Consider the following 23,841-nt stretch of genomic DNA (forward strand, 5'->3'; position numbering starts at 1 on the left):
GTGCTCAGTGTGCAAAGGTGCTGCAAGAAACTATCACCTCAAAGGCTGCTCACTAATGTGGGAAATGCCACTTGCTAGGGCAGCACTGAGCCTTCTCACGTCCACAGGCAGGTCCCAGGGGCTAGCGGGCTGGGTCTCAGCCTTACCTCCCCCTGCATCACGGTGAAACATGGCCACATCGAGGTCCGTGGGGCCGGTGTGACCGAGCAGGCTGTGATCCAGGGCTGAGCCCTGACGCGCCATCACGTTCTCTCTGAAACACACACGGCAAAAACGCTCAGACCCCAATTCCTCACCTGGCAGCATCTGTCCCTGTCCTGGAGTAACGGAGTGCTCGCCTCTCACCTCCCATATCATATCTGTGCCTGGCAGAGAGGTCAACACATGGGCAGAGCCCTGGGGCGGGGCGGGGAAGGGACTGGAACAGCAAGGAATGCTGCAGGGCAGGAGTGGGGGCACCGGCAGAGGTGTGGAGAGCTCAGGACTGGAGTAGCAGGGGGCTGTAGTGGGTCAGGAGTGATGTAAGAGAGCAGAGCTGTGCGTGGAGTCTCAGGATTGAAGGTCATAGCAGAGGCGGCATAGGTAGCAATTGTCCAGAAGGGCCAGGAGGTGACACCTGCATTCTCCAGAAGAAGGCAATGGCCTCCCCATTCCATGGTGGGCCCCACTCCCATCCCGCTCCACGTCTGTAGTTTCTCAGCTGTGGCCGTGTGGGCCAGCGGCCAGCCAGATGCCTCCCACTCTGGCTGCTTCCTACCTGAGGTAGCCCCTCTGGCTGGAATGGGTGCGGGCTGAGCGCACGCTGCTGACTGAGGAGATGGTGGAGGCCCCCAGGGTGATGCGAATGAGGCCGCTCTCCTCAAACAGGGCTGTGTTATTATAGGCGTTGGGGCCCTGGCGAGGAAGAGACACATGGAGAATCTGTTAGAAAGACTGCAGCAGCTGGGTCTCGAGATTCTCTCCCTGCCCCAGCCCAACACTGTAAAGGGCGGGGGTGGCCTGTGTCCGTTCAGGAGTTTCCAGTCTCAAGCACCGCGAAGGGGTTCTCTTCATTCACTGGCGAGGGTTCCACCAGCCTCCCCTTGGGGCACAGGGCTCCCAGGGACATGACAGTACATGAATTCAGACATGAGCTGTGGGGCTAGGACCTGGCCACAGAGTGGCTGTCTGGCTGTGGTCTTTCCCACTGACCTCCTGGAGCAGGATAGCAAGGACCAGTTAACCTGCATGCTCGGTGGGGACGGTGGGCCAGTAGCATAGGTTGCAGCTGTTTCCCCTCAGCACGTTTTCAAAAAGCGGCGCGCCTGCCGAACTGGCACTGACCTCCTGCAAGCAAGGGTGGGCAGCACGGCCAGAGGAGCCATGGGAAGGGGGTGGCGCGGCCAGAGGAGCGAGGGGGGGCGTAACAGGGCGGCCCGCAGTGCGGCCAGCAGCCGCAGCCGGAGGAGCGAGGGGGGGGGGGGGCGCAGCAGGGCAGCCCGCAGCGCAGCCCGCAGCCAATGGGCCGGGGTGGCAGGCGCGGCTGGAGGAGGCCGAGCGAGTGGGGGTCGCAGCAAGGCGGCTGGAAGCCGTGGCCGAAGGAGCAAGGGGGGGCGCAGCATGGCGGCCGGCAGCCAGTGGGGGCGGGGGGTGACACAGCCGGAGGAGTCAGCTTGGGGGAGGAGGGGGGCACGGAGCAGCTGGAGGAGGAGCCAAGGGGGGCATGGCCAGAGGAGGAGCCAAGGGGGCGGCGCCTTTTTTATGTTTGCTCCCCCTGCTCTTAGATCCTGGCTATGCCACTGGGGTGGGCCCAGGGAGGGATTCCCTCCCAGGCAGAGTGCAGGCTCAGGGACGGAGAAGGCTCTTGTCTTTGGGCTCACTCACTGGGGCAGTGCCCTTCTACACCCACCTGCGCAGATCTAGCTGCCTCCTCGCCCTGACTCTTCTTGCCAAGACAGGCCAGTTTCCAGGCCTCCTGCACCTCTTCATTCAGGATGCAGAACAGAACCAACACGGCCAGGCCCTGTGAGGGAGGGGAAGAAAGGCTGTGATCCTGAGTCGGGAGGGCAGCATAGCCGGGAGCCCACACTTCCACTCTTCCTGGCAATGGGGCAATGCTGAAGGCTGGCTTCGGCCATTTGGGAGTGTGCTAACAGAGTCAGTCAGCTCTCCTCGATCGCATTGCCTGGCACTGCATCCAGCTACTTGTGTTTCAGTGACCATTCGGGAGTGTGCTAATGGAGTCAGACAGCTCTCCTCAATTGCACTGCCTGGCACTGCACCTGGGCCTCCAGCATAGTGCAGAGTGCTGCATCTAGACCCCTGATAGGGCAGCAGGGCCACAGAGTGGAGGCATTTCTGTGCTCACCAGACTCATGACTCCATTAGCCTCTAGAAGAGGAAGGGACAAGCGGCTGCCCCTTGGAGAGTGCTTCCTGCTGGCCAAATTCATTGTGGGTCTCTGGGGGAAGGGGAGGGGAACAAGTGCCTGCCATGCTATCCCACCTGATGCATGAGGCCCAGCAGTGGTTGAACCAGTTTCTTCCCCCAGGAACCAGCGTGTCTGCTCTGGGGTAGAATTGCTGGAGACTGACAGAGCTTTGGGCTACAGACAGTTACTAACATGAATAGGCTCCAGCCAGCACAATGACTCAGTGCTAGGAGCTTGGTCTCACAAGATTGGACTAGCTGCTCTCTGGGCCACCAGAGACTTACAAGGAGGGCCTGCTTGCTGCAAGCTCCTGGGCCCAGTGGCATGGGTGGGGAGAGAGGAGAGTGGCTGCCCAAGGGTGATGGGGTAAGTGGAAGAGGAAAACTGAACCTGGGGTTGTCTGGGCAGCTCTGATTCTGTGCTGTGCAGTGACTAGGGAGCAGTCTGAAGGCCCTGACAGCGGTGCCAGTGTCACAGTGACAGCGAGGAGCTTAGCAGGCCTTGGCTTTGGAGGTGATGGGGGATAACTGGCTATACAGAGAAAGCTTAGGATGGGGGAAGGGGTAGCTCCAACAGTGGGCGCTGGTGACTGTTAGATTTCGCCTGCATGCAGTTCCCAGCAGCCCTTGTGCATCCACTTCAAACACAGGCCCAACTCTTTGCTGCTCCATTTTATGACAGCAGAAAACTCCTCTGAAGATGGTCATTATTGTCCCAGAGCAGGGCTGCCTCAGAATGGACATCATTAAATCATCATAACCAACTCATTTGGGCTTACAACTGAAGTCTCTTCTTGGTGCAGCAGGTCTCTGTTCCTCTACAGCAGTGGTTTTAGCCTATGTCTAAGGGGTCCATGAAAGGTGGTCATTACCATAGAACAGTGGTTTTCAACCTGTGGTCTGCAGACCCCTGGGGGTTCACAGACGGTCTGAGATTTCCAAAGGGGTCCTCACCTCCATTCGACATTTTTTAGGGGTCCACAAATAAAATAAGGTTGAAAACCACTGAGCTAGGCTACAGAATTAGAAGGCAAACATGGACAATGACCACTAGAGGGAGCAGTGAGCTCATGAGTGAGCGGAGCAGCAGGAGGGTGCCTGAAATCAGGAGCTCCAGGGCCAGCACAGGGCTTTAGCTAAAGGAAGCCAGAATGTCCGGCGGATCAATGAACAGAGAAGGAGAGTGACCGAACGGAAGGGCACAGTCACTGCTGGAGGGCAGCTGCTCTAAGGGAACACCTCTGTCTGTGCAATGCTCTTAACGAAGGGAGGCTCGGTGGGACAGCTCTTGAGAGCCAAACCCACAGGGTGACTGGCCAGGGGGAAGCTCGAGGCGCTGAGGGGTTAGTGTCTGCCATGTGTTTGAAGTGTGCACCAACCTCAGCTTGTCTCTGTGCCATGCATACCAGAGAGGAATGAACAGCTAGTGTGTGTGTGTGCACACGAGAGAGAGCAAGCCCATCAGAAGGTGTGTCAGTGTGTGTGTGCATGCACATGCGTGTGAGTGGCAGAGCCCATCAGAAGGTGTATCAGTGTGTGTGTGTGTGTGCATGCACATGCAGGTGAGTGGCAGAGCCCATCAGCAGGTGTAGTCAGTGTGTGCACATGCACATGCGTGTGAGTGGCAGAGCCCATCAGAAGGTGTGTCAGTGTGTGTGTGTGCATGCACATGCGTGTGAGTGGCAGAGCCCATCAGCAGGTGTAGTCAGAGTGTGCGCATGCAGATGTGTGTGAGTGGCAGAGCCCATCAGCAGGTGGGGATTTGAGATGTTTGGAAGAATCTGTTTTGTGTTGCTTTCCTAAGATAAACCTGCTTGCTGAGTAAAAGCTCAGTGTACAGCAGTGCTTGAAGTGGAAAGAATAAAACATGGGAGCTGCTGTAGTACTGCAAGGCAGGTCTGAGCTGGGGAGGAATGCACGTGGGAGCTGGAGAGCAGGGGAGCTCCAGGGCCGGGCTGGGCCATAGAGGTGAGCACAGGGGAGCTGGAGAGCAGGGAGCTCCAGGAAGGCTCCAGGGCCGGGCTGGGCCATAGAGCTGAGCACAGGGGAGCTGGAGAGCAGGGAGCTCCAGGAAGGCTCCAGGGCCGGGCTGGGCCATAGAGCTGAGCACAGGGGAGCTGGAGAGCAGGGAGCTCCAGGAAGGCTCCAGGGCCGGGCTGGGCCATAGAGCTGAGCACGGGGGAGCTGGAGAGCAGGGAGCTCCAGGAAGGCTCCAGAACCGGGCTGGGCCATGGAGCTGAGCACAGGGGGGCTGGAGAGGGTAGCATGGAGGAGCTGGAGGAAGCACAGGGGAATGCTGCAGAGTGGGTGCCACCAGACCCCAGCTCACTGTTTCCCATCTTTCCTGCCCTCCTCTTGTCTGTCTTTTCTGTCTGGTTTCCCTTTAACCTGCCTTTCCATTGTTTAAATTTTCCCATCACTGTTCCTTGTCCAAAGGCACCAGTGAGAGATGCTCCCCTGAGGGGAAGGGCAGAGCTCCTGCTTGGCCTCCTGACAGGCAGGCTGGATGGAGAGTTACCTGGAGACTGCAGAGGACAGTGTGGAGGTAGTGGAAAGCCAGGACACTGTTGTTGACAGCCAAGAGGCCAAAGAGCCAGGTAGTGCTAATAACTAGAAGCAGAACAAAGGAGCTTCGCAGCGTCATGCTGGAGAGAGAGAGAGAGCGAGACAGACAGATACACACACAAAGACAGGGACGCAGAGGTTAGAATCTCTTGTTAATCTACAGCCTATCACTCAGAGACAGAGACAGAGGGGAAGTACACTCCTGTCCTGAGCCATCAACTCCCCACACCACGCGCCAGCACCGTAGTGGGACAATACACTCCCTGCAGCACGTCTCCAGCTCGTGGGCCCACACCCAGTCTGGACAGATCACTACGAGCTGAGTACTGACAAAGCACGTAGGAAGACACAGCCCCAGCCCCAAGGAACTTCTCTTCTGGATGAGACAGACAAGACAGTCAGACACAGTATCCCCAGGGTGACCAGTTGGGCTCAGGGGAGCCTTAAAGGACGGCTTGGAAGAAAGCAGTGAAGGCACGAGCGGAGAAGATGCAAAAGGGGCATTTAGAAGGGCTGGGAAGAGTGGGAGAAAGAGAAACAAGCACTGAGATGGAGGCGGGAACAGAGCCCTGGATACAAGGACAGGAAGCAGGAATGGAAATGGCAGCTGCAGGGGAGCCAGTGATAGGGTTTGAGCAGGGGACTTACATGGGCAAAGCAATGGGAGAGGAAGCACCTTTCAGCAGAGGGCAGATGGACAGACTGGAGAGGAATAAGGTGAGATGTGGGGGCCTGACAGGAAGAGCCTGTGGGAGTGGGGATAAGAGGAAAGGACGGATGTTACAGAAGCGACTGATATTGGCAACAGAAGCAGAAGTGGAAGGCAACTTCAAGGCTGAATCCGGGCAACAGGGAGGCCAGGCAGATTTTGACAGTGATGGAGAAGGGGATGGCTTGTGGGGAAGGGAGAGAAGTTCAGATACTTGTGCCAGGGATCAGAGCAGCAGACTCTCCACTGGGATCCTGGCCAATCAATACTCACAGAACTGATTTCTTCTTGGTCTCCTTCTGGCCTGGGGAACATGACATCTTGGCCACCAGCAGGAACATCACCCCGTTCATCTGAAAGCACAGAGAGTGGTTAGAAGCTGCTCTGCTGCTTCTACACTGAGGCTCTCTCTCTCTCCAGTCCTGCCGTCTCGATCATGTGCCTCCACAAGCTCCTGTACCTGGGAAGCTGAACTCTGTGCAGACCCGGGCTCATCCACCTCCTCCTGTGTCTGCTCTACACAAGGCCCACTTCTCTGGGCTACATACTGCTGCCTGGGCTTGGGGATGTGTGACAAGAAAGGAAGCCCCGGGGGAGGAAGAGAGCACAGGAGAAAGGAGCAAAGCTCAAGGGATAGAGGAAATATAAATGGAGGAGGGAAAGCAATGAGAAGAGGAAGAGGCATCATAAACCAGGGGAAGGTAAGCAGAAGGCAAGGGCAGCAGACACATGGAGTACAAAGAAGGAGAGGACATGGGGGGTGGGCCGGGACACAATATAAACACGAGAGGAGTTTACCACAATGACGACAGTAATGGGGCCTGCAAAGCTCCAGACCAGCTTATCGTGGATAGAAATCCAGCAGAAATCTGGGTTCCCATAGCCCTCTGGGTCCAAGCCAACGGCCAGTCCTGGGGGGAGAAAAGGGAAAGGTCAATTCCATGACACAGCCACCTAGGAGACAGTGGGGTCACTTTGCACTTCCACTATGGCCTCTTCCACCAGAGGATCTCAAAGCAGAGACCAAACATTGGTCAATGCAGCCTCAAAACGCTCCTTGGAGAGCAGTATCATTGTCCTCATTTACAGATGGGGAAGACTGCGGTACAGAGGAGAAATGACTTGCCCCAGGCCGTAACAGAGAGCTGGGGCAGAACCAGGGACAGAACCCATGTCTACTTACTCCCCGTCCAGTGCTCCTCCTTCCCCTCGGTTCCTGCCAGTGCCTCTGGCCAAGTTGCCATAGCAATGGAAATATCTAGCAATGGCTAAGCTGTCTCTCCTGCTTTGTGAGGTCTGTGTCCTATGCCTCGAGATGTCCACCTCAGCAGAGCCTCACAGCAGGGCATTTGCTGCCAGGAACACATGCCCCCAGTGGTGATGAACCTTGGGAAATGGATCGAGATGAATTGCCAAAGAACATTTGCATCTCATGCTATGACTCCTAGAAGGGCAGGAGCTTCATGGCCATCAGGCCAAAAAGGGTGAGAAGCCTTGTAGGTTCTTCTGAAAGAGTCAGACCCTGGCCTCTAGGCCCCACGGACATTTCACAGCAGAAAACTACAGTGCACCCTCTGCTGTGGTATCTACCATGTCAAACACTAGGAGTGGTATAAATGCATAGTGTCTTCATCACTGCCTTGTGTCTAGATAACTCCTGCACCATATTGTAGCTCACTGACTATATCTCCATGGTCTAGAATCTGTCGGCGGTGTTGCTCCTAGCTAGACCCATACAGCACAAACACACACACAGTGGCAAATATGGATGCCCACAGATATGCACATACATCCCCTCCACACCCGTTCCCCCACCAGACACTCAGGCTGGACAATGCTCATGGAATCAGAAAGGAGACAAGCTCTGAGGCCCATGCACTGTTCCTTCAGCAGCTGGCATTGACCAAAGGGGGTTTCTGAGGCCAATGCCTTTGGCATCACCCAAGGCCAAGCAGTTTCCATGTTGTAGCAAGCTTTATCCATTTCCTCCCTCCCTCAGAGCGGGGACCTGTCTTCCCAAGCACCTTTGCCCAGCGTGCGGTACCTACCGGTGATGATGGCAGACACCCCCCAGCCAATGGCATAATAGAACCTCATGGCTCCGAAGTTGATGTTGCGGGCTTCGGTCTGCATGCGATAGATGTGGAGGCCCTGCACGAAGAGCCAGGCGAAGGTGGAGAGGAAGAAGTAGTGCAGCAGGATGGCAATCACAGTGCAGAGGAACTGAAAGGAGCAAATCACCACTCAAAGAGTGGACAGCCCCTGCAGCTGGGGAAGGGGAAAGGCCCTCCCTTGCCTGGCAATCTCCCTTGCTGCAGCAGAGTCACTCCCAGAGCATTTCTGACATCCCCATTCTGCTCGACACACGGCAGGGAGCTGGCTTGTGGGAGTCCTGTACCTCTGTTGCATGCCCCTGACCTAAGCTGCTGATTCCCAACCTCCTAGAAAGGGGCTAGAAGTCTGGGTCCACAGTCAGTAATAAACCCTGGAATGACCCACCCCAAAGAGCCCACATCCGAACCAAGCAGCCTCATAACCCTGCTCATGTCCCTCTCCGACACACATGTCGATATCCATTGGGTAGGTGGTTTGAGTGATGCCTTCTGTTCTTCAGGGATGTGGGGAACACTCTGTCACTTCTGGGCCTTGAACCAAAGACCTAGCTCAGATGCAGAAGCTGTTCCCTTGGTGCTACAGGAGACTCTCCAGTAGTCACCTCACTTCTGAGCTGGATACACTACAGCCTCCAGGACTGAGAGCTCATCATCCCATCAGACATGGGCCTCTCCTGATTAGCAACAGCCTGTCCTAAGTCGCAACCAACTGCCCTGTGTCTGAGAGTTGGCACCACGACCCAACGCTATGGCTGGTGCCAGGGCCCTAAAAGGGGCGGGGATTCCATGGTGAGGAGCATGGTATGAAACCTAGAAAGAAAAGATTGGATTACATCGAAAAGAGAATTTAGGGGGAAGATTCCTCCCTGGGGGAATCTCTCACTCTTCCCCTATGCATCCCAATGAACCTGGGAGGTTGCATCCTGCAGGATGATTCCAGCGCTCAGGTTGCTTTATACAATACTTATAGGGCCACCATTCAAACTAGGTCAAATATGAAACACTGGAGACTAAACTAGCAAAGCATTTACACTCCTGCTGCATTCACCCAACAGTTCTGTTCTCCTGGGCCTCCTTCCTACCCTCTAGGTCTCTCCCAGTCTGATGACTGGAGTACTGTGTCCAGTCTGGAATACTGTGTCCAGTTTTGGGCCCCACACTACAAGAAGGATGTGGAAAAATTGGAAAGAGTCCAGCGGAGGGCAACAAAAATGATTAGGGGTCTGGAGCACATGACTTATGAGGAGAGGCTGAGGGAACTGGGATTGTTTAGGCTGCAGAAGAGAAGAATGAGGGGGGATTTGATAGCTGCTTTCAATTACCTGAAAGGGGGTTCCAAAGAGGATGGGTCTAGACTGTTCTCAGTGGTACCAGATGATAGAACAAGGAGTAACGGTCTCAAGTTGCAGTGGGGGAGGTTTAGGTTGGATATTAGGAAAAACTTTTTCACGAGGAGGGTGGTGAAGCACTGGAATGGGTTACCTAGGGAGGTGGTGGAATCTCCTTCCTTAGAAGTTTTTAAGGTCAGGCTTGACAAAGCCCTGGCTGGGATGATTTAGTTGGGGATTGGTCCTGCTTTGAGTAGGGGGTTGGACTAGATGACCTCCTGAGGTCCTTTCAACTCTGATATTCTATGATTCTATGACGCCATCCCACCCAGCTGCACTCAGGACTGTTTCCTCCTCCCCTTACCTGATTTTCAGTGCGGTTGATTCCCAAGAGGAAGAGCAGCTCGGAGAAGAAGAGGGTGACAGATATGTTGGAGTGGATGCCCCGGGTGTTGGACTTGAGGCCTTTCAGACAGGTCAGGAAGGAGAAGGTCAGCAGCAAGGCCACGAGAGAAAGAGAAACCAAGGAATAGGTGACAATGGCCAGGGTCTCCAGGTCACCCTCCAGCTGCTGCAAATGGAAACCAAAGACAAAAGGCAGAATCAGGCAAGAAAGCATGAGCATGTGTCGGCTTCAAAGGTCTCTCCCTCTGGCTGGGAATTAGATGGGAGAAGCAGCCTTGGATTTTCTGCTACATTTCTGCAGTGGGCACTGTCTGCACCTGTGTAACCCAGAGTTCTACCCTGAACGTTCTGGTGCGTTTAGATCATGGTCCCCACCACATCAGGGGCTGCTCCGTTCTGCTACTTGTCCACGGTGTGCCCAGAATAACCTCATGGAAATACATCCTCTTGTTCCGGTTTTCACCACTGGTGCTTCCGGCCTCCCCTCCCCCCAGCCTTCCCGCTCCTTCCTCCCCTTCCTCCCGCCTCTGCAGAGGTAAGGTTACCTCTCGGTGGGAGCTATCCATCAGCACCCCAAAGGTGCCAAACTGGGAACACTGGCAGCGCACATGCGTGGTGTTTCTGAACACAAGATCACAGTCCCTTGCTGTCCAGAAGCCGGAAGGGTCAGTCCTGCAGCCGCAAGAGAACACAGAGCAATCTCAAAGGAATAGGCCTTCAAAAATCACATCTTCTGTCAGGCCCTGGGGGTCCGGGGGTGCATAGGTGAGGAGCATCAACCTGATCAGAGGTCCTTTGGCTGCCTGGAGAGTTCTCTACTCCTCCTAAGGTGGCAGGACGTAACAGGATGTTTCCATGTTCAGATGTTGAAGCATCTACTCAATGCTGCCTGAAGTTGGTGACCTCTGCCCTCTGCAGTAGGGACAGTGCAATGTGCCAGAAGGCAGCACCTTGGTGGGCCAGTTCCACCCTCCCTGGTGATCTCCCACCTCTCCCTAGCAAGGGGGCTATGTGACAGAGTTCCGCCCCAGCACACAGCAGCAAGGTCAGTTCAGGAGAGTCAGGGAACTAGTTAATGTCTCCAGTTTCTTTTACTAAACCTCTTGAAAGCAGTAGCAGGGAATGGCCCCGGGGCTAGTGAGAATCTTGGCCTGGAGCGTGGCGCAGACAGGCTGGGCACTTACTGGCTGGAATGATTCCACTGGACACAGAGGGGCTTGCTCCGGTTGGCCGTCTCCAGCAGGCGGAACTCCAGCACCAGGGGCGTGTCCAGAGTGCCCTGGACGAAGGTGTGGTTGCTGAACACGGACACGCTCACTATGGGGGAGTTCATGACGGGGTTCTTGGGCAGTCTGCAAGAGTTGACAAGGGTCTCGTCACTGAGCCCATCAGCCGCCCAACCGGTCAGACCCTTGTCAGAGAATGCCAGGGGGCTGACAAGGGCTGGACTGACAGCCTGAAACACATCCGCCTCCACAAGACAGGCTGCACGCTGCCCACCCAGCCTCAGCCCTGCCTTAGGCCATGGGGAGAGAGCAGTTCATCCTCTGTGGTCCATCTAGGCCTTGGCCTTTTAGAAGGCTGCCAACACAGGGCCAAGCAGGACCAGTTGTGAGAGTGGTTTCAGTGTTGCAGATACCAGCTTTGAACAGAGCCCCCAGCCTCCACACAGGCCACCAGGCAGCAGTCAGATGAGCCAGGCTGGAATGCTGAAAAGCCCTGCACCCCAGACCCTGCATGGCTGGCAGTACCCAGTTGCTTGCCGCCTTCTCTGTAGAGAGCGCATGTCCCAGCAGGGTGACAAACATGTAGCGGCCAGTACCTGAGACTGCGGCGATCCACCTGGTAGCGAGCTGGCAGCAGCCCCCCCAAGGTGCGGTAGATGATGAGGATGAGGATGGTGACGACAGGCTCGGGCTCCGGGAGGGTCAGCTTTGGGGAGGAGCTCTCCACTGTGTTGTTCCCTTCCCTGCTTATGGGCGTGGGGGCTGCTGTGGGCAGAGCTTGGGTCAGAAAAGGGGCCTGTAACAACGGTGTCTTGTCTTGTTCTGAGGCAGAGCATAGAGCCAGGGGGAAGGAAATGCCTGGTGCCACTGACCATCTCCGTGGCCATGGCTCATGAGTCACATACCAGTGCTGGGCACTACATAAGGGACACAGCAGTGTCTCTTGGGAAGGAAGTTGTGCAAAGTCCCATTCATCTTTGCTGGGGCTGCAGTGAGGAGCCCAGAGAGGTCCATGGCCATTATGGGAGGCATCTAAGACATGGATACCGCCTGCAGGGTCCCTGCATCATGGCAGCCTCCCCACCAAGGCCAGAGAGGGCCTCCCGAGGCCAGCACTCGGTGCTATTCCCAGAGATCGCCAGGAAGCAATTCCAGACACTCCCTGCAAGGGCACAGCAGGCTCCCAGCTCCTGCGGGCCCGGAGGTCACAGCACCAATGGGATGCTCCCTCCCAGCCCAGGAAGTGAGGGGCTCTCTCCTCTCGGCCCGAAAAAGATGCCAGGAGCCTTTTGGGTAAGACATACAGTTGGTCTCTGAGGTCCTGGGGCAGAGGAATCTCTGACTGACCCAGGAGACTGCCCAGGCTGGGGTTCTGGCAGTTGCATGTCCCCCCACCCGCTACCCTGCATGCAGTGCTTGTCCCTTGGGCAGATGGTACTGAATACGGTGCAGGGCATGAAGAGAGGCCCAACAGAGCCTGCTGGGGAGGCAGCCAGTACACCATGGTCATTCTCTTGAGCTCAGGGAAGCCAGTCACTTACCTTCCACTTTAGGGGGTGTAAGCACCGAGAGCGGGAGCACCACGTGGGTGTGTGGGTCCCACATGGCCTGCCCCTGGAAAAGGCTGCTGTGGTAGCGGGGGTAGCGCCGCCGGACATGGGTGTTGTTCTCCATGCGGTCAATGCTGAGCACTGTGTGGGGAGGAGACAGAGGAATCAGGGGCCTGGGACAGCTCAGGCCGCAGGGTCGTTACTCTGGTTGGACAGTGTTGCAACGGGATGGGCTCAGCGTGCCAGGGTTAACATGTTTGCTTCTATCTTTGGAGTAACCCATTCAAATGTGCCTGAGGTCAGGAGTGTAGTGTGATGGGCTCAGCCCAGTCACTTGTAAATGCCCAGTCACATCTGTAGTTGCAAAGCGGAGGGAGGGAGCAATGCTGTGGGGAGTGAGAAGGATGTCCAGCTCCCGTCTGTACTCGCTAGCTCTATCTGTGCCCACTTTCAGGAGCAATACACTCACTGAGTTTGCTGGGCCTTGATGTGGGGACTATAAAAGGCACATGTGCCCTCCTGTACATATGCTCCCTAATGGGACCATGTGAGAGACCCAGCTCCATGTGAGAGAACCACCTATGGATGCACATCCCAAATCCACATGGGAGTTTGGGGAGAGTGGAACCAGTCAGCCTTCTAGTCATCAGAACCCCATGGCAAACCCTCAGTGAGTTAACAGCAGGTAGCCAAGGGTATGCTGGCCCCTTCTGCAGGGTTAGCACTTAGGAGGAGTTGTAGAAGGTTGTGGTCAGTGGATCCTTTCCTAAAGGATTTATGGAAGACTGGGAATAACAGAGAGGCAGCAGCTTTACTGTGGTAGAATCACCATCCCAAAGCCACCTACTGGCTTGCGGCTCCCTTCGGGGAGTGTTCAGGGCAGCGAGGAATAACTTCTTTAGCTGACACTGCTGGGGAAATAAACTGGAATGGAATTGCTACCACTGCGATTTGGCCAGGACAGAGTGGGTAACACCGTGACTCTCACAAAGAGCAATGGGAGCTTTCATGACCCGAAGGGATGGGGGCTGGGAGTTCAGCTTTAGATCCCCTCCAGAAGCACAGCACCCCAAGTCTCAGCTGACTCAGAGGAAAGACCACCACTTTCTGCAGCACTCCAGCCTTTTCTGGGGACCTCCCATCCAACAGCTGACCCGCTGCACCCTCCTCAGCTGACAATCACAGCTGGAGCATGGCCTCAGATTAGCATTTGTGCCCGTTGTAACTCTCTGAGGTGTGGTGTCAGAGCTGCATGCCTTGCGCCATCGCCCTCCTGGCAATGCTTCCAGCCTGCTGCCTACTCACTGATGTTGGGGGTTACCACGCCAACGGGATTTAGGTAGGTGAGTTTCATGTTGCTGGCGAGTGTGCCCGTGTACTCTCTCAGCTGCTCCATCAGCCCCATGCTGCCGTGTTCGCTCTGCAGCAGCATGTCCCAGTGCTCCTGGTTCTCTAGGGCCAGCACCGAGCTGCCTGCCCTCAGCAGGTTCTGCAGACAGAGAGAGAGTCTTCAGCGGGCTTGAAGGTAAAAGGCCATTCTTTGAAATCTTCTAAGCCTCCTCTCTCCATGACCTCCCTGCCTGCTGCAGGAAGTCAGGAAAGAAGGGGGACGGGGTGTTCTCGGAGCTGAGCGTCGCACCACTGGGAGACGATCCTACGCTCTCACCCTTCGCTGTAGTGGGAAGGGTTCCCTCACTTAATCCACACTGGCCCTTGCTCTGTCGCACCCCCTTGGCTCTCCCCTGCCTGCCGTGGGCTTCACAACCTTTAGCTACTCACAGTAGCAATGAGATGGGGCAGGCATCACCCCTGATGGCTCACAAGCCATGACAAAGGTTGCAGCCATCCTACCTGAAGGTAAGGACCTCTGCTCCACACGGCTCAGAGCTACAATCCCAGGCTGGTGGGGCTGGTGAGGCTGAGAAGGCAGCATCCTTCGTCCCAGAGAAGCTGTGCTGTGGCTGACCAAGGGGCAGCGCCGATGAGCTCTGCCTTGCTCAGCAGGGAAGTGTAAGGAGGAGGGCTCCTCCCAACAGGAACTGCGCTCACCTCGTTGAAGTGGGCGTCCTGGGTGGCGGTCAGGCCAAAGCCGTGCTGCTTGCTCTCAAACTCCATCAGGTGGGACAGCAGGCGGTAGGTGATGTGAACGTCGTTGCCGAAGTAGCGCTCCATCTGGTCCGTCACCGCGCGCAGCCGGTGCGCCAGCTTCTTTGCCTCAATGGTGTTCAGCTCCGTCTCGTTCCGCTCCAGGCCCTCCAGCTGCCAACAGAGAGAATGGAGACGGGATGAAGCAGTGCGATGTGGAGCTAAAATCTGGTCCCTCCCTCCCCAGCTTTAAACCAGGAGTAACAAGGAGAAATGCCGATGCGCTACAGACCCAGCTGCTGGGTTGGGGATCAGATTGCCTTGGACTGTGCTGGCCATCTCTGCAAGCCTGTCAATGGAAGGATTATCTCTAGGGACAGTCACAAGGCCAACGGCAGACGCTGGGACCAAACAGTCGCTTGAGTGAGCAGCAAACTGTGCCTCAGGAATCTGCTCCCGTGGGAGAGAAGAAACCCCTGATGACAGGTGTGTGTCATTTAACTCCATGCAAGCGGGTCTGAGGGTTATAGAGACACCCCTTCAGCCTGAAATCTAGTCAACTTCCAAAAGAAGTTTCAAATCAAAGTGGTTTCAGGTGCCACGTCTGCCCAGGGGCCCAGACAGCATTTGCTGTGGTGTTACCATCGCATTTTCCTGTTTTAAAACAGACACTCCTTTCTTCTCTGCTGTGGTGTGACAATCCACACAAACAACCAGGTGAAACTGACTATACTAGGGAAAGGGCTATGCACAAAGTAAACAAACTGGGGGGAAAGAGCAGCTAATACAATGTTTTCTCTCCCATCTCATTTAATTACAAGAATCTTCAGTGTTAGTCATGACTGAGGTGGACTAAACAATAGTCAGAGAGAATTTTGATTTTGACAGTTGAGAGCATCCCTTTAACTCTCCCCTGCTACACCTACAGGCTGCTTAGCTCTGCAGCAGCGGAGCTCGGCGCTCGGCATTGCTGAACCCCAGGCAAACAGCAGCGGTTGATTTGTTGTTGTTATCCATTTGTGTGACAAAACAGTGAACAAAAAAGTAACTTCAGCGGAAGCTCCCCAGCAGGGCAAAGGAATTTCAAAGACAGGCTCAGCGTTGAAATTAACAGTCCAGCAGTAATGACTTGTCCCAATGCCTGGAAACGAAATTGTTAGAGGAACCTAAAGATTCATCATTTCATCTTACTGATCAGCCAATAACTAAGGCTGTGTCTACGCTAGACAGCTTACAGCGGCGCAGCTGTATTGCTGCAGCTTTGCTGCTGGAAGCTGTCCCTTGTAGTCGCCCGATGGGAGAGCACTCCCGTTGACATAATTAATTCACCTCCAATGAGCGACAGTAGCTCTGCTGGCAGGGGAAGCTCTCCCACCGACATAGTGCTGTCCACATCGGCACTTCTGTCAGTGTAATTTATATACTGCATCTGAAGAAGTGAGGTTCTTACCCACGAAAGCTTATGCTCCCAATACTTCTGTTAGTCTCAAAGGTGCCACAGGACCCTCTGTTGCTTTTTACAGATTCAGACTAACACGGCTACCCCTCTGATACTTGAGTGTAATTTATGTCACTCGAGGGTGGTTTTTTCACACCCCGAGGGACATACGTGGTCACGTAGACATGGCCTAAAAATGAACACGCTGGGGATGGTGAGAGAGCGGCTGCATGAATGTTTATTGCTGTTGAAATGGAATGGAGGATGCTGAATCATTTGATCCTCTGGGATTATTGCTGCTTTCTCTTCGAATACTGGGTAGATAAATGCACTTATCCATCCGGGGCAGTTTGTGCTTGTGATAGTCTGACAAATGAAACTAAAATGAATCCCTATTTCAAGGAAGGGCAGGTCTGGAGGATCCACGTATTGAGAGGGGCTCCTGATGGAAGCAGGGTCATGTTCTGGTCCCCTCTAGGGCCGGATTTTCGAGAGCTCAGCCCCCATAATTGGGACCGGATTTTCGAAAGAGCTCCGATGTTGGGTGCACAGTGCGTGCTGAGCATTGTGGAAAGCCCAGCCATGAGTCTCACAAGGGTAGCTGCTGAGCACTGTGGTAAGTCCAGTCCTTATTTAGGGGCCTAAATGGGAACCGAGCTCTTTTGAAAATGTAGCTTCCAAGGGCTACCCCCTCGCAGTGAGCTGCAGCCTGGCAGAGGAGTAAAGGGGACAGTTACCAGTGTTGAGAGCTCCTTGAAGGCAGGCGATGTGCAGTTGAAGAGATCGGGCTCCAGCCAACCTTTCTCTTCATCACAGTGGCGAATTGCTGCACCTGAAAGAAGGGAGCGTTGCAGATTCAAAACTCAGAGATGCGGGACACAGTTTCCCAGCTGGTTAGGACAGTGCCGTTCCCAAAGCTAACCCACCATGCTGTCAGTATCACTCAGAACAGCACTGGGAAGTAACACCAAAGCCCTGGATTGCTGAGGGGGCCAGCTGAACTACCCAACTCACATTCATCCGGGAGTTGTCACTAGCAAGTCCATCTGTGAACAGTTCCAGTTTCCGTAACAATTCACCCAATAACTGGGAAAAATCATGATCAGACTGTGGGTTGTTTTTCCTATTTGTAGCATGTGATTGGTAACACGGTGTAGCTGACTGGATGAGACTTTTAGAGAGGGGAATAATGAATAGCAAATAACAAGCAGTGTAATTCATGGGGTTATTGGGGCTCAGTTCTATGCACCTTTGCATATTGACAGACAAGTATGTACCTCCCCCAGTGCTCACCTGACCCCCACAGCTGATTAAAGACATGACTGACAAATCACAGTCCACCTGGCCTGGTGCTTGCATTCACTGAAATACCTGCTGGGACACTGCATCTCTCTCTCACAGCCTTTGTCTACTTAGAACTTTTTGACACGAGGAAGTCAGTATGGTATAACTACACTGGTGTAATTATACAGTTTTAGTTAGACCCATATATCTCCCCGGGTGGTCACACACATTCTGGAATGAGTGTCCACACAGGGAGTTACACCTGTATAGCTACAGCAGTACAGTTATGCCAGTGTAGTTATCCTCGTAGCTTTCTCTGTGTAGACAAGTCCTTAAATGATAAGCTCTTTGGGCAGCAACCATTTCTCACTCTGTATGTACAGAGCCTAGCACAGTAGGGCCCTGATCCTGGTTGAAGCCTCGGAGCTCCTGGAATATAAATAATAATATATGTACTATCAACCAGTTCTGTTTAAAAACCACCCACACAACCAGTATCCCCATTAACAGCCCCCCAGCAGGGTCCACGTTATCCATCCCAAAAGCAGCACAATGATCATCATCATCAGCAAGTGCATCATTAATGCCAGTCAGTATCACACCCCATAGAGTTAGCTGTCATATGAAGCACACAATGCACTGTTGCCATGAGTGGCACCAGCACTGCCCATGTCAATGTCCAGAACGGAAGCAGCGCCAGCAAAATAACAACTCAGCACTTAGGGGGCTACACACTCTGACTAACGCACCTCCCACCCTCAGCTGGGTCAATGGCATTATCTCAGTTTTACTGATGAGGAAACTGAGGCTCAGAGCGGGGAAGCAACTTGCCCAAGGTCAGACGGGTTGGTGGGGAAGCCAGGATGAGAGGTCAGGAGTTCCTGGTCCAAAGAAGCTCCCACATTCAGCCTTCCAGCCCCTTCATCATCATCATCGCTATCTTTCCCTACAGGCTTCTCCTCCTCCTCCTCCATATTGCCAACAGTAGCATCAACCCAGCTATCCAGGCCAGAGACAGAAGGGGCTCAGTGGTGGAAGCAACCAGCAAAGGGGGACCCACTCTCCCCATTCTCTGCTTCTTGCCCTTCCTTCATCAGAAGAATGAGCCTCAATCCCTGTCACAATCCCTGTGGCCTCGCTGAGTTGCCATATTTTGGATAGGATCCTGCAGAACATTCTTAATCATTGGGCTCCTTTATCAAGGCTCCCTTCATGATGTGCTAACTAGAGAATGGCCCTTCCCACCCAGAAGGGTGAATGGACAACATGGCATGTGAGATAGGTAGGGTTGCCAACTTTCTAATGGCACAAAACTGAACACCTGGCAACCTTAAAGGTAGGGTTGGGGCCACTCTACTTCTAGGACATGGGACATGATGAAGCTAGGTCATGGGTTGCAGTGATTCCCCATTGCTCTGGCCCAAGGGCCATAAGCTGGCCTGCCAGGCACAGAGAGCTCCTCCCAAAAGATCCTCTGCTTGGCCACACATGGCCCCCACCTTGATCAGTCCAAATGGGGTCCTCCTACTGTCACTTCTTTCCATGGACTCTCTAAAGGCCCTTCATCTGCTTTCCCCGATAGATGGCAGCTCCTGTCCTCTGGTCTGAAGGGAAGTGCCCACTAGCCTTTGACACCCATAGCACCTGCGAACCAACCAGCAGCAGGTGCTAGCAGAGCAGACAGCACTTCCTCTCCTCTTCCTCTAGTTACTAGCCCTTCCCCCTCAAAGCCTAAACAAGTGAGCTCCTCAGTAGCCCATGGCCAAGGCTGACTGGAAACTGGCACACATCTCCCAGGGACAGGAGCACTGAGAGATCCCAGCACCACAGCCTATTGGGCTACCCAGAGCAAACGATACAGCGTAAAGGCAGCAAGACATAAAGGGGTGGGAGGGAGTCCGGCTGCAGTTGAATCTCTGCAGGTTAGTTTGCTTGGGGATAGGAAAGGCAATCGAGGGCGGATATGGATATAAGGAAGCCAATGCGCGGTGCAGCGTTAGTAACACGGTCAGCAGCCCTGGAAGCATGGGGTCTGCGGGTGTCTCAGGCAGGGAGAGGGAAATGGAAAGCCACGCAGCGCAGACCTTGCAACACACAGTGAGGGAAACGGGACAACACCGGTCCTTACCTGCACCCCGCAAACCTGATCAGGAGGGAGCAAAAACGGGGAAGAGAAGCGACATGGTTAGGAGCTGAAACCCGGAGTGGGAGAAGAACGCACGTCCCTGGGGAAATGTCTGGAGGAGGGGAGGGGCTGGGACTGTCCCTTTTTGGCTCAGTGGCTCCCAGGCTCAGAACCGCCCTGGATTCCCAGAAGCCAGTGATCCCCATCTCCCACTGGCCTGGAGGTTGCTCTCCTTCCTTTCTGATGTGGCACTCTCCAAAGTCAGCCACGGCTGGATCGCTACAACACACTCTAGCTGGGGCTACCTTTGAAGCCCGCTCGGGAGCTGGGGCAGAGCATGGCTGACAGGGCCACATCAGATCCCCACTCTGCACTGATTCATCTTTGCTTCAAGGTGCTGAATGTCATCTCCATGGCCTGGGCTGCTGCTCTCTTCCTCCGCCCCACGGTGGCAGTTACAACTGACTGGGACTCTCTGGCTCTCTGCAGCTAGGGTTGAACTCGAGGAGGAAGAGGGAGCAGCAGTGCATTGTGGGTGCAGAACCTTCCTCTGTGTCTCAGGGTGCAGTGCCCACAGCATCTGCTCGGTCAGCAGTGGATGCACTGATAGGTGGGGCCAGAGGGAAGGGGTGTTCCCAGGACTTTTGGCCCCTCCTGTTTTTTGTATGAGTGATGTTCCTGGGCCTACGTCTAGGCTGCTTACAGAAGTGCTCTGCACTCCGGGCTGTGTTGAGAAGACCCCCAGAAAAGCTCCAGTCAGGTAGCTTGGATCTCATTGTGAGGTTGCAGCCCCACCTCTCTGACTAGAACAGGGTCTGTGCAGATCTCCTCTGCTCTCACAGCTCCTCCTGCTCTCTCTTTTCCAGTCCATTTCCCCTCAGACAACAATTCTCCGCACTTCAAAGCTCAGAGACACAGGCCTCCACAGCTCCAAACCTGACAATCACAGCAGCTCCTCCTAACTGCCCGGGGCAGTGCTAGCAGCAGGAGCTGGCCATCACGGGGGTTAGAACCTTGTTGTGGGCTGGGGGGGGGGGTTCCATCTTTCAGAGGCTGAGGGACATGGCAGGATGTTCCCTCCAGGGCTCCAGCCACATGTCCCTTTCTGCAGCCTTCCCGTGAGGATCACTTACCCAAGGAGCCTTTGGGACAAGGCACTTCAGCTGGGAGCCCAAACTTGGTCTGAGGCCACCAGACGCCAGCTCTCAGGGTTTTAGGGCAGCCATCATAGAGCACTGCAAATGGAAATGAAGGAGCTGGAGTTAAGTGGGAGCAGAGGGGAGGGGTTTTGTCCCAGGAGAGTGTCCCGCAGGAGGGGATCAAGGGCAGTGCCCCAGGAGAATGTCTGGGGAGTTTTGGCCGACACCGTCCCTAAGATTCTAGTGCCTGAGCTCAGAGTCAGGCCATGCTGCTCTGGCTGCAGGTTGCTGTCCCATGCAGAACATACACCGGTCTCCAAACTCACCCTCACAGCCACTTGGCGTCACCTCTGCAAAAGGGCTGTCACAACTGTTGCACTGTCGACCTATCACTCCGGGCCTGCAGTGGCACTGGCCCATTTCCTGGTCACATGAGCGCGAGGAGGAGCCAATGGGGTAGCAGTCACAGGGCAGACAGGTGTCACTCCCTTTGGGGCGGTAATGGAACTCCTGCCAGAGAGGGGCAGGGCAGGCGGTTAGACAGATGAATCATGAGAGGGGGAGCAGCAGGGTGGCCAAAGGAAGGGCCACAGGGAAGAGTGAGGGGCCTGGTAAGACGGGGAAGGACACAGTGGGGAGGGGAGGGGGACCAGCCAGACAGCAAGAGCAGCTAGGAAGACAGGCACCTAAATTTCAGCTTCTTAACACTGCACTGGCTGGGCACATCCCCAGCTTGGGGATCAGGGCCAGCCCCAGGTTGGTGTGGCAGCATCCTATGCAAAGCAGCACATGCTGTGACTCTTCCAGCTTCCTCCCAGCTTACAGACAGGTCTCCCCAGTTCTGTGCGCATGTACGCCCCACTTCCCACCGGCCTGCCGCTGCCCTCTCCCCTCTGCTCTCTGTGAGGCTCCCCAGCAGCGGGGGGGAGGGTACGGGGACTGAAGCGCAGCTTTCCACACGAGAGCAAGGACGGCCCTCAGGGAATTCACTCTCTGCCCCAGCTGGCCGGCAATGGAGTCCTGCAGGGACAGGGACACAGGACTACGAATGGTGCTGGCAGGCTGGGTGCGCGCGAGGGGTGCGGGCCATCGAAGAACAGGGTAGATAGTGGTTGCCTAGAGTACTACAGGCCGGAGGAGGCCACTGACAAAGGCAGATGGGATGAGGGCCATGGCTCGGGTGCCCGAGGGTGGGCGAGATGAGGGGTATGCATGCACAGCTGCCCCCTCACCTTACAGTGGCACTGCCCATTGGTTTTATTACAGTCTGGGTCGAAGCCCTTGTTCACGTCGCAGTTACAGGGCCCACAGGTCGGGTTCCCCCACCAGCCCTTCGGACATTGCTGATCCACCCTGAGGAAAGAAACCCACAGTCACCTGACAGCCTTCTCTCACCCACCACGTCCTGACACCCCCCCACAGGAGCACGGCCACCTTGTGAGTGCTCATGAGCTACTGGGAGCAGAATTTGGCTCCCAGGCTTAGCCCCTGCCCCTGGCAGTCAGCAGGCTTCCCCGCTGGGGTTGGAAGGAAGGACTTGCATTGGATTTGAACAGCCCCACTTGGACAATATTCAGAGCACCACTGATGGGTGCCAACGAGAGATGGATTCAACTTTCCCTCAGCCACAAGGAGAGAAAAAGCAACATGGGGTCTCTGAAGAGGAGTAGAGTGGGGTACAGGGAGGGGAGATCCCAGAGGAGCCCCCATCCCTCCATTGAAGTCAGCCCACCTGTCAGTGCACTTGCACCAATGAGTGCACTCTAGTGACCAGCCAGAGGGGGAGCGCTGCCTCCCAGGGGAGCCAGTGGAGGGAACACACAGAACAGGACCAATCACCTAGTGCTAGAGCACATCTGCTGTTGCAGCTTATTCTCCACCTGGTGTCACCACCCTCCTTCACGGCTGCTTCCCCACTAGCCATCGGTAATGCTACAAAGGGAGGAGCCTGACCTCAGCGGAACAGTAACAAGCAGTGGCCGATCCCAAACCCTGACTTAAACACCAACATCCTCTGCACACAAGGATCCCTGCGAGGGTCCTGGAGACTGTTGCTGGGAAGCGAGCCAAGTGCCACCGAGGCAGAGCTGCCCTTGAGCTCACCTGTGCTCGCAGTACTGCCCAAAGTGGTTTCCTCCGCACTCACACACGTAGCCAAGGGGAGAGCCTGGTTTCCGTCGACACACCGACTTATTCTTGCAGGGGTTCAGGTGGCACACGTCCATGCAGTCCCCACCGTAGTATCCTGAGGGGACAGACACAGACCTTCAAAACAGGGAGTGAACCTAAGGAAACACTGTGAAAGTCCAGCCATGCTGGGGTAGAGGCAAGAGAGGGATGGCGTTTATTCAGGTGGATCACAGGGCATTATGTTCTCTGAGCCAGACCAACCAAACTTCTGCCTGCTGCTTTCTAAAGGGATTTCCAGTCTCTGGCTGCGACTGGATTCTAGCCTCCCAAAGGTGAGCAAGCTACCAAGTGACCCATTGCTCGTAGTGCTATGGCTCAAGGGAACATTGCTGTGTGTGGAAATAGCCCTGAGGAGTGGTGGCAGAAGGAGAGAGGAGAGACAAGCCAGGCAAAGGGGAGAAGTAACGAATGGAGAGAGAACAGAAAAGGGGAACAGGGAGTGAAAGGAAACCAGAGCTGCCTGCCGCTCTGTTGGATGGGCCCTACCTGGCTGGCACACGCAGGAGTAGCTCTGCCACTCATCCCTGCAGATACCATTGGCAGGGCAAGGGCTGGAGTCACAGGAGTTGGGCACGCTGCATCCTGCCTCCACGTTCAAAGCTCTGTTGGGCTTGGGCAACGCCATCCCAGAGGGCGTGTCACCTAGGCGCACCCCCTGAAAACCAAGTCAGAAATACATGGTAAAGCCAGGTACATTCAGGAATGGGGCTCCGGGCTTCTGTGACAGGAGCCTGGCCAGGGTGACCCAGCTTGGCTCTAAGGCAGGGACCCTGGTTCCACCCTTATGGCTACAGGAGGCTCCGGTCAGATTTGAGAGGTGCTGCCCTAGAACCGAGCTGCCAAGGGCTCTGGAGAGTCACCCAGCAAACATTGCCAGGCTGTTCCCATCAATTCCCCTTCTCTGCTGCTCACATCCTGCTGCTCCCAGTGGTCACCTTCCATTCTTCCAGGGCCCCCCACGCCGAGTGCTCATGTCTGAAGCATATGTCCACAGAGGCTCTGGGTGCAGCCCCTGGGAGTGGAGAGCCCTGGACTGGATCCTGTGCGCATCTGGAACGGGCTCTGGGAGCAGCCTCTGCAGCTAGGTCTGGGGACTCTAATTTCCCACCTCTGAACACCGCCCAGTGTGAGAGGCTGCTGGAACTGAGCACTCACCTGTATGCAGCCCTTCAGACCACTCTGCACCTCGCCAGACCCTGGGATCCCCCCAATGTGAAGATGCTTCACCTTCAGCCCATGCAGCTCATTTCCAACAACCACTGTGTCCTGCAAAA

General features: G+C 55.2%; 1 protein-coding gene across 1 annotated transcript in view; it reads right to left on the minus strand.

Moving 5' to 3' along the window:
* The window catches only part of CELSR3 (cadherin EGF LAG seven-pass G-type receptor 3), a 66,535-nt gene that overhangs the window by 4,081 nt on the left and 38,613 nt on the right, over window positions 1–23,841 (minus strand). Inside the window, exons 11-31 of the mRNA XM_054035539.1 lie at window positions 23,723–23,833; window positions 23,054–23,222; window positions 22,481–22,622; window positions 21,610–21,730; window positions 20,704–20,887; window positions 20,372–20,473; window positions 16,567–16,661; window positions 14,356–14,565; window positions 13,612–13,795; window positions 12,298–12,447; window positions 11,353–11,521; window positions 10,715–10,882; window positions 10,076–10,202; window positions 9,490–9,696; window positions 7,732–7,906; window positions 6,482–6,594; window positions 5,957–6,036; window positions 4,928–5,054; window positions 1,883–2,002; window positions 758–894; window positions 147–253 (exon numbers count right to left, since the gene is read on the minus strand). Coding sequence (XP_053891514.1) covers window positions 147–253; window positions 758–894; window positions 1,883–2,002; window positions 4,928–5,054; window positions 5,957–6,036; window positions 6,482–6,594; window positions 7,732–7,906; window positions 9,490–9,696; window positions 10,076–10,202; window positions 10,715–10,882; window positions 11,353–11,521; window positions 12,298–12,447; window positions 13,612–13,795; window positions 14,356–14,565; window positions 16,567–16,661; window positions 20,372–20,473; window positions 20,704–20,887; window positions 21,610–21,730; window positions 22,481–22,622; window positions 23,054–23,222; window positions 23,723–23,833 — 2,998 coding nt within the window. The remainder of the gene's footprint in view (window positions 1–146; window positions 254–757; window positions 895–1,882; window positions 2,003–4,927; window positions 5,055–5,956; window positions 6,037–6,481; window positions 6,595–7,731; window positions 7,907–9,489; window positions 9,697–10,075; window positions 10,203–10,714; window positions 10,883–11,352; window positions 11,522–12,297; window positions 12,448–13,611; window positions 13,796–14,355; window positions 14,566–16,566; window positions 16,662–20,371; window positions 20,474–20,703; window positions 20,888–21,609; window positions 21,731–22,480; window positions 22,623–23,053; window positions 23,223–23,722; window positions 23,834–23,841) is intronic.

This window comes from Malaclemys terrapin, chromosome 7 (assembly GCF_027887155.1).
Source record: "Malaclemys terrapin pileata isolate rMalTer1 chromosome 7, rMalTer1.hap1, whole genome shotgun sequence".
NCBI classification, from domain to species: domain Eukaryota; kingdom Metazoa; phylum Chordata; order Testudines; family Emydidae; genus Malaclemys; species Malaclemys terrapin.